Source organism: Patiria miniata, unplaced genomic scaffold (genome assembly GCF_015706575.1).
Source record: "Patiria miniata isolate m_02_andy unplaced genomic scaffold, ASM1570657v1 HiC_scaffold_9, whole genome shotgun sequence".
NCBI lineage: Eukaryota > Metazoa > Echinodermata > Asteroidea > Valvatida > Asterinidae > Patiria > Patiria miniata.
The window spans coordinates 24623874-24633480 of NW_024037076.1; the positions used below are offsets into that span (position 1 = coordinate 24623874).

At 42.6% G+C, this 9607-nt stretch overlaps 1 protein-coding gene across 2 annotated transcripts; it reads right to left on the minus strand.

The window, feature by feature from the left end:
- Positions 1–700: 700 nt before the first annotated feature.
- LOC119720649 (F-box/LRR-repeat protein 20-like) lies at positions 701–9601 on the minus strand. Of its 2 annotated transcripts, none has more exons than XM_038190429.1 (11): positions 9482–9601; positions 8167–8556; positions 6479–6634; positions 5879–5997; positions 5552–5634; positions 4686–4734; positions 3769–4002; positions 3081–3305; positions 2800–2970; positions 1539–1721; positions 701–946 (listed from the first exon to the last, which is right to left on the minus strand). In XM_038190429.1, the coding sequence occupies exons 2-11, from the start codon at positions 8465–8467 to the stop codon at positions 830–832; spliced, it is 1638 nt and encodes a 545-aa protein (XP_038046357.1). In that variant the 5' UTR covers positions 8468–8556; positions 9482–9601; the 3' UTR covers positions 701–829. The 2 variants fall into 2 exon arrangements, with proteins under 2 accessions (XP_038046357.1, XP_038046356.1); XM_038190428.1 differs by lacking the exon at positions 9482–9601 and adding an exon at positions 9092–9250.
- Positions 9602–9607: the final 6 nt, after the last annotated feature.

The window sequence follows — 9607 nt, forward strand, 5'->3', positions numbered from 1 at the left end:
CATGCCTACTCATAAAGCGTCTACATATTGTGAACAGATCCTAACAGTGTTAATCAAAACGAGATATTTGATCAAGTACAATGCCAACTGTCGCAATATATGTGGAGTGCCGTGGCATCGTGGTCTGGAGCATTGAATTTGTGGTCTGCAGGTTGTGGGTTCGAGTCCAGCCCGGGGTTATGGTGCGTGTGCCCTTGAGCAAGGTGCTTTGTCACTCATTGCTTCTCTCCACCCAGGAGTAGATGGGTACCTGTGAGGGCAGAGTTGGTGACTATGAGAGGTTGATTACGGCCAAGAGCGCCAAAATGGCTGCCTACCGGCTGTGTATGCTCCCTAGAGAGTTGAGAAGGTTTCAGGAGTGTTTGCCTGTTGAACAAGGGTAATAATAATTATAAAGCGCCTTGATACCTCGTTTAAAAGTGATATATAAATGCCTTATTTTTATTATTATTTTGAAGACAAGGTTTTTAATCAAAAGTGGAACCATGTTCAATACTCCTTTGCGAGGATCTTGTATAAATAAATAATTGTACATAAAACTTTCAATGACCACTGACATTGAGTGTGAGACATTTACATGCACTGTTCCTGATCTGGTCATAAGCCCTGCCCACAAGTCCCGCCCACAAGCCCCGCCCACCTTTGGTTTGTGTGCATTTCCCACAGTGCTTGCGAACGAGTTTGACCAAGCTACTCTTATTGGTCAATGAGCGCCGTTTGATTAGCAGACAGGAAGTGTGCATTGACTGGCGAGTTACAACAAGATGCTTATTTTGACTGACCAACGATGAGATTTCAAGAGATTCCCATGAAACTAACCAGCCTCCCGTCAGTGCATCTGGTCCACACGGCAAAATTCTCCCGTGTCCAGATTCTTGGCCATGACCTGGTTCGGGTCAAGGTTCGGGATCTTGTGCTCCACATGGACTCTGTTGTTACACATATCCTGAAGACAAAAAAAAATAATGAATTAATTTTGTCCAAATTCAAGTAAGAAACTCTTGTATTTAGTAAAACTCATTTTGGTTTAGATGTGTTTTTGGAAAGAATGTAGTATCCAGACGCTACTTCTTTGGTTGTGTACAAGTCTATGGAGAGTTCGGTGCATTTTCAAAGTATTTTCTAACAAAATTGGAAATGTTTCTCAGTCCCAGATTCATGTCTTTTCAACATTTTTTGCATTGACCGGCCTTCATTGAGAAAAGATATGAGAAAAAGTGGAGTCAGGATGCAATATTCTTTCAGGGTTTTATAAGCATGTGTAATTCGGTATCCTTGTACTTTTGCTGTCACTCCTAAATTTCAGGATCAAAATTTGACGGAAGAAGGATTCGAACCCCATACCTCTGGAATGTCATACTGGCACTATATTCACTTAATTATAATCCAGCACTATGTATGCAAACCACCAAACTTTACGCTAACTAATTGGAAGACTGCCAGCACATGGCTGAATAGCTCAGTTGGTGGAGCACAGATACAATATTCCAGAGGCCGCAGGTTCGAATCCAATCTAGCAATAAAAAGAAGACACTAACCTTAAGGTATCTGATACCAGCGAAAGTGATCATGGTACAGCCCGATGCATACAGACTCTTCAAGTCAGGGCAGGAGTTGGCTAAGGCTAAGACGCACCTATCCGTGATCTTATGAATGCCCGAGATGACCACGTGCTGTAGAGTGCAGCATCGCACCAGGTCAAGCAGTCCTGCATCCGTCACCTAAAGCATCGTAACGACAAATTAAAACCTTCAGTAAGTCAACACAAATTATGAGTGAATCTGAAAGAAGTTGAGGACATTTTGGAAAGGATAGTGTCATTTCATTTCCCACATATTAGCATGTTGGTCAGTGCTCTCTCAGAGTTTGTGAATAAATAATTCACAATCTTCCTTGAAAGAACATAATTTGGTTGTGAATTTTTCTCGTGCAAGCTCAGGAGCACCTACTGTACAGTGTTCTCAACATTACATTGGTCAAGGGAAGACAGCTATTCAGCCTAACCTTATCTAGGTCATAAAAATCAGGATTTAGGAGGGTTTATCCCAACCAATTTTACTTCAAAACCCCATGTTTAATTGATTTCTTCCACTGCTGTGAAGTGAAAGAGTTTCTTAGAATTGAAAAAGTTTCCAAACAAAAAAGCTTTAGGAGATGGGGTTAAAATCTAAAGCCGATATATGCATCGTGCTCCTCATTAACCCTCCCTAGACTTCTGCACTCCACAATCCTTCACATTTTTAAAAAACAGTTTTGCTTATAGAGTAAGCATCCACACTTCAAATGCCTTTGAGGTAATCTTCTTGGGAGTATGGCTAACACTTCAAGTCCCTGCACAATTCATTTGTGTGGTTAAGCTCAGGACAAGCAGGCAGATTCAGTCATGCTTTACTGCTCTCCACAGTGCTGTTTTTGTGTGCACTCTCTATGTGGCATGGTTACTTTAACCAGTTCGCGCCGGGATTTTTTTGACATTGACCGGACCCAGGCACTGGACTGTTTCCACGAACCTCGATGCCAGACGGGTTCAGGCCGTCATCTGCGGGTAGCACACCCTGATATTTTCAGCCTCGCTTGCTGCGAGTGGGTGGCAGACAGATATTTCCGGACTTGCTTGTTGCGTGTTTATCAGTCATCCGTTCCGATTTCCGCAGAACCTTTGCGTGTATGCACGACATCCAATGTGAACTGCTTAAAGGATTTTACATATTGCTCCGAATATTGACTTCCCACGAGGAGAGTTAAGGGGCACAGTAACATGGTGCAACGGGCAAGTACAACGACTCGCCAACTCCTTACCTGGTGTGAGTCCTTTCCAGTGGAGCTCTTGATTGAGATGTTGCTGAGTTTAGGGCAGTTAGTGGCAAGGTCAAACAGTAACGCATCATCGACACACTTCAAGCCAGCAAGGTAGACGGTCTCCAAGTTTGGGCACGACGTGGCTATTCCAATCAGGATTGAATGGGAAATCTGGTACAATGGGAAACGGAAAAAATATCACAAAATCCGTTGATTGACTGAAATACAAGTAATTTAGTACTTTAATCTTTTCTTGTATAAAATTGTAATTTAAATATAACCTCTTTCACGCCATTGAGTTTTAGACTGGTCAGATTCTTGGCCCTTCGTGGATCCCGTATCAAATTGATGAAGGCTTCCCCCGTGAGACGTGCGCAGCCTGAGATAGACAAGTCCTCCAGCTCCGTGCAGTATTTCAGGACGGACCGCAGGGCGTGGTCAGTCAGAGATTGGTGACACCTGGTCAAGTCTAGGAGTGTGAGCTCACTTCCGATGCCACTGAAGATCTTGAACAAATTTACAAGAAAAAAATGAGTTCATGTCCCCATTCTGCCTGACCCCTCCCCACTAACTTTGTCCCCTACCCCCAGCCCCAACCCCAACAAGCAACTTCTGCCTTTATGCTTTCACAGGGATGCCTCAACTAAATTATTTAATACATCAGTTACTAAAGCATCACTCCAAAATATGAAAATGTTTTTTGAAACGGCTTTTGAAGATGTGTCGCTTAGGTCCCGAATTTTGAAATTTTCATCTTGAAACTAAAAAGCAATGCTGGTTCAGCATGATTGTCCTTATTATTAATTTTTATGGAGAAACAATATTTAACTTGTGTTCTTACAAAAATTACTGCCAACTTATTTTCAGGCCAAACCTGGGAAATTACAGTTGGGATCACTCGGAGAGGTCAGCAAATATTTTTATAAATTAAAAAAAGTGCAAATGTCATATCACAGAGTTCATGATAACCTCTTCAATGTCCTCTTCCGTGATGTTGTTGATCCCACATAACCTGAGCTCGCTGAGCTTCGTGAGGCGCACCAGGGCCTTGTGGAGTGTGGCGCCGTCTACTGGCAGCCCACTGAGAGACAGCGACGTGATGCTGGTCGGTAGGTGTTCCAGAACATTGGAGCTGGAGGGTTCCAGAGCTTTGTAGCAGAAGGACAGGTCGAGTTCTTGAAGCTTGGAGCAGCCAGAAAGCAGCTGTGATAAAAGCAAGGATTTTTAGAGCGTTTGACTTTCAGGGTGTTTAAGAACAATAGACAAAGTGTGAAGTTAGACTGGTATTGTTGCAAGTAAAGGGGCATGAACAATAAAAATGAAATCCTATGTCACAGTTGATGTGGATAGTTTGCGAGTTGACTAGGGAATATGACTTGTGAAGACTTATTATCATTTATTTCTGGTACATGTACTAAATGAAACCAAGGATTCCTCAAAAGCACCCTAGGCACTGTAGCTCGCAAGCCTAAAGAAACCTGCAAGAAGAAATGATAAGAAGACACTAGTTTTAGAGGTGGGAGGAAAACCCCAGAAGAATATTCTGGGGAAAACCCATGGAATCAGGCAGGGACTAAAAACCCAATCTACATGTTGGCCCAGGCGGGATGCAAACCCAGGTTACAGCGGTGGAAGGCGAGGAAAGTACCGCTATATATGCCAACCTTTGAGGTGTTATGATTGACTGCACTGCAATACTGTATGAGACACACAAACTAATCATACAAAATGAATAGGCACAATCAATATTCAGCTGTCACTTGCAAAAACAATTGATCACATCACAACAAATAATTGTTTAATCAGGCATGCATCACAAAAAGGAGAGGAAATCAGCCGATCCGGGGAAAAGTTGCATGCCTGTATAATGTAGGCAAATGACTTACCGGCATTAAACCTTCGCTCGTGAACTTGTTGCATCCCATTAGGCAAATACTGCAAGACAACGCAAAAAAGCAAAAATTAAAAACAAAAAGTACATGTTAACAACTGAACAATTGGTGATGTTTTGACGGTATCATGAGAACCATCTACACCCTGGTACTTCCCCCCCCCCCCAAAAAAAAGTGGCGAATAGTGTTGATAAACATATAAAAACATTTTCATACAACCAAACACAAAGAATTGTACCTACACCTACAGGGTGTATCAAACAGAAGCACACACTCTTTAAAATGTCCCAGAATGAAAATTTTAATATTTTTGGAATATCGCTTCATACATGTACATATAGGTAGATAAACCTGTAAGGCTTCAAATGCCAGCATGATCGTTTTGGCGCATTTCATGCATGACTGCTCAGGGGTCAAGTTACATTTGCAAACTTTGCGCTAAACGGCTGACGCAAACAAATGTGGTGTTTTTAACTGGATCAAATGCAATAAGAGATAATGCAACATGTGCATTTTTTTAATCACAAAGACCTGTAAAATAAAATTGTAGATGTTAACCCTCCACAGTCCTTTTCCATTTTTGCCCTACTCAACGGTCTAAAATTTACTGAATGTTGTTACATAAGGCATTGTCTGCATTTGGATAAATTGATTAAATCTGTGGGTTTTCTGTGCACTTCCGAGCATTGTTGCAGTTGAACTGACTGTGTCAAACAAGACGGTTAGAGGAGAGTGGGAGTGGCAAAGGCCCCTGCCTCCCCCCCCCCCAAAAAAAAATCAGCCCTCTATATGCACCCCTTCTCCACCCCTCTCGTGAAAATATTATTGCAAAATGCCTGCATAATGTCTATAGAACTTACCGGATTAAATTGGGGCAGTTTTCTCCGATTGAGACAAGGCTCTTATCGCTTAAAGTATTCAGGTCAGAAATCACAAGCTCAATCTGTCAATGAAACAATGCATTCACATAATTACGTCTAATCTGTTTCCAATGTAAAAACAGTTCAATATTTTTTATTCACCACATTTGCCAATTAGCCTTAAGGAAATATGGCAGACACAATAGGAATGCGTTATTTGGAGCAGGTAAATAGGCCTATATGTGGGGTGAACTGTTCATGTACAATGTAAATAATTAATAATTAATTAATTATCATTATTAAATGCTATTCTGTTGCATCGCTCACCAAGTTGCTCCCAAGCGCTGAAGCACAGACAGGCACCACATCGTCAGAGGCCTTGGACGTGGGAGTCCCAAACGAAAGCTTGCATATCTTTGGGTTCTTGGTCACCAGGCTTTGGATACCTGCACGCAAATGACAAATGCAAAATCCTGACCGGTCGTATCCAAATAACTTGGCTACGGCTAGGAAGAACACGCGTACCTATGGAAGCCATTGGCTAACGGATGCAGCCACTTTCCATAGACTCGTGTGTTATGTCCGGCTGTAGCACAGTGATTCGGACCCGTCCTTAGTGACTAGCTATGTTAGTATGATAGCTTGTAATCTAATGGATCTACGCATCTTGAAAATATACTCTGTCATGTTCGGTGGTTGAGTGGGTAGGGTATCTTCACTTGTAAGCAGGAGGTTTTGGGTTCGAATCCCACCCGAAGATCTTGTACTTTTTTCTCACAACCTCCCATATGGCACTGAGAATACATTGCTTTTAAGGTTACTTTAGTGAAAGGCAAGCCCCACTATTATAAACTTTAATTTAATAATTTGAGGTCAATGATAAGAAATCACTAAACTGGACTGACAGAGCTAAAACCACCTCCTTACCTTTGTTGCTGATGTTACTGCAGAGAATTTTGACATCTACCAGTGTATCTGGACAACAGACAGCCTCCAGTGCTTTGCAGGTTATCTGAGGCAGGTTCTTCAGTGTTAGTTTCTTCAGAGATGTTTGCTTGCTGAGGAGGGCTTGAAGACCAACATCTGGAAAATTTTAACCAAACAACAGAAATGTGCAACTTGATCATTACAGTTAACAATTGTTGACTGATCTGATGTGAGATATGACGTTTTTAACACCAGATGGCATTTCCCACATCACAGTAGTCAACAATTGTTTTGTTATCTTGTACCAAAACGATACATGCTTGTAACTTACTATGCAAGAAATAAATTAAATCATTGCAGTATAACCCTTGATAACTGCAGGCCTTCCTGCCGGACATGAAACTGAGCGGTTGTGTCACGCCCCAACTATCGCATCGGTCCCAACTATAGTTGGGACTGTCCCAACTATAGTGCGGCAGTTGGGTCGGCCCAACTATAGTTAGGACTGGAGTTGCGCCGGATGCTTCATGCTTGATAGATCTTGTTGCGCGGCGCTGGCACCGACGGTGTATTCGTCGTGCATGCATGCCGCAAGGCTGGCCGGTCACGTGGTACTGCCTAGTTGGATGAGTTGTCCAGCTGCTGGGTTTTATTATCCAGCAACATTTTGCAAAATTCAAAGATTGCCATGGCCGGCCAACTATAGATGGGCCCCTACCATAGCTAATGTCAAAGGTCTCAAGTCGGACATGTAATAAGCAGAGCTGTAGAGAATGTTTTATAGTCGTACATCAATGTAAACTATAGTTGGGACCGCCAAATAAAAATATTGCGGTGGCCCAACTACAGATGGTCCCCACCCATAGATCATTTCATTGGTCCCCAGTAAAGTCAGATGTATTAGAGTTGTAGGAAATGTTTTATAATCGTAAAACAATGTACACTATAGTTGGGACCGCAAAATAAAAAGATTATTGGGGTGGCCCAACTATAGATTCGCCCCATCAATAGCTAATTTCAGTGGTCCCCAGTAAAGTCAGACGTGTATCAGAGCTGTAGGGAACGTTTTATGGTTGTACATCAATGTCAGGTTGGCGTAGCGGTACTTTCCTCGCCTTCCACCGCTGTGACCCGGGTTCGAATCCTGCCTGGGCCAATATGTGGATTGGGTTTTCAGTCCCTGCCTGATTCCGTGGGTTTTCCCCAGAATATTCTTCTGGGCTTTTCCTCCCACCTCTAAAACTGTAACTTCTTCTCATTGTCTTCTCTCCACAGGTTTCTTCAGGCTTGCGAGCTACAGTGCCTATGGCGCTTTTGAGGAATCCTTGGTTTCATTACCAGAAATGATTAATAATAATGATAATAATAATAAACTATAGTTGGGACACCGCAAAGTAAAAAGATCGGAGTGGCCCAACTATAGATGGGCCAGCCCAACAATGGAACTTACAGTTGGGACTGTCCCAACTATAGTTGGGACAGGCCCAACTATAGTTGGGCCAGCCCAACTGTGGAACTACAGTTGGGACAGGCCCAACTATAGTTGGGACAGGCCCAACTATAGTTGGGACCGATGCGATAGTTGGGGCGTGACAGTTGCGCATATGCATTCATGCAGCTCAGTCAAGCGAGTGTGTCCATCAATATACTGAATTCAGACAAAGTAGAAGTCGAGTCGTCACACCTACCCGTGACCATTTTGCAGCGACCGATATACAGTGACTCCAGTTGGCACTTGCAGTCATTCAACTTCATCAACACAGCGTCAGTAACCTGCTCGCAACCCTTGAACTTGACCGAATGCAGCGCCGGCGAGAACAGATGATAAGTCACGTGAGGCAGGTAGTCTGGGGTCAGCATGTCATGGTCGGCCAGCCTCTGCAGGAGAATCTCCTTGTGTTTGGTCGGCAGCAAGCGGCCGACCTGGCTGATGCTGTTCAGGTTCTGGCCGATGCACTGCAGGCACATGTCCTCCAGCTTTTTCACCATGATGTCGTTTCAGTTGTGGTGAATTTTCTTGGTGCAAACAGAATTTTTTGGGTGAATTGGTGGTAGCAAACAATTTCTTGTGTTTGGATCTGAAAGACAAATAACAAAAACTGTTCAAGTTCAACTGTTCACATCTGAAAATATACAAATTATAGGCCTAACATTACACTTCAACATGTTCAATAATGAAAAAAAAATCAGGTACATTATGAACATGTACCTTCACGTGGAACATACTAAATAATGACGTTTTGATTTTGTCTGGTCGATCGTGCTGCGCTATCGGTCGATCGTGCCACCATCATCAGTCACTCACCTTTTCATTCTAAATCTAATTCTGATTTGGGGGATTGTTCTAAAAAAGGGAAGTTAAGTCTGAGATTTCCTACACTACAGGATTGACGCAATCGAGTGATAGCACATTTCCATTACCCCCCCCCCCCATCCAGTTCCCCCCCCCCCATCCCACCCCACCCCAGCCCAGCCCCCCCCCCCCATCCCACCCCACCCCAACCTCCACCCTCATGCCCACCCAGTAGGCCTACACCTACCAAACACATGTCTGATTTAGTAATTTAAAGTCCAAACAACACATAAATAAAAATATTGTTAAACATGACTTACATATAAAGACCATAGAGCAAGGAACAGAGACCTATATAATCTCACACAGGCTTTGCTTTACACGTCTGCGGAAGCAGCGACGTGACAATCCACCATCATCATAGGAAATGAATGTGTTGATTATTTGCTTGCGCTTTGGCAATGTGTTTTGTGTATTAAGTATCCGTCTAAAAATAGAATTTCTTGACTCTTGAATTCGTTGGGGTATAAGCATGGTAAGGCTATATTTTAACAGGTAAAAACTGAGTAAGTATTCCATAAACACAAGAAAATATTATATGTTGAAGTTCAAACGTCTTTAATACTAAATTGAAATAGATAAATGGTTTTGTTTATTGAAATATTACAACGTTAATATAATAATTAGTTGAACCCTAATCATGAACCTACCTTTGGTGAATAATGAAATAGTCCGAAGTCCGTCTTAGTAGGGCACCCAAAACAATAATTGTTAACGTCATTCTAAAATCACATAGTAACTGTGGGTACCAGTTCAATGGTGCCGGTTTTGTCTGG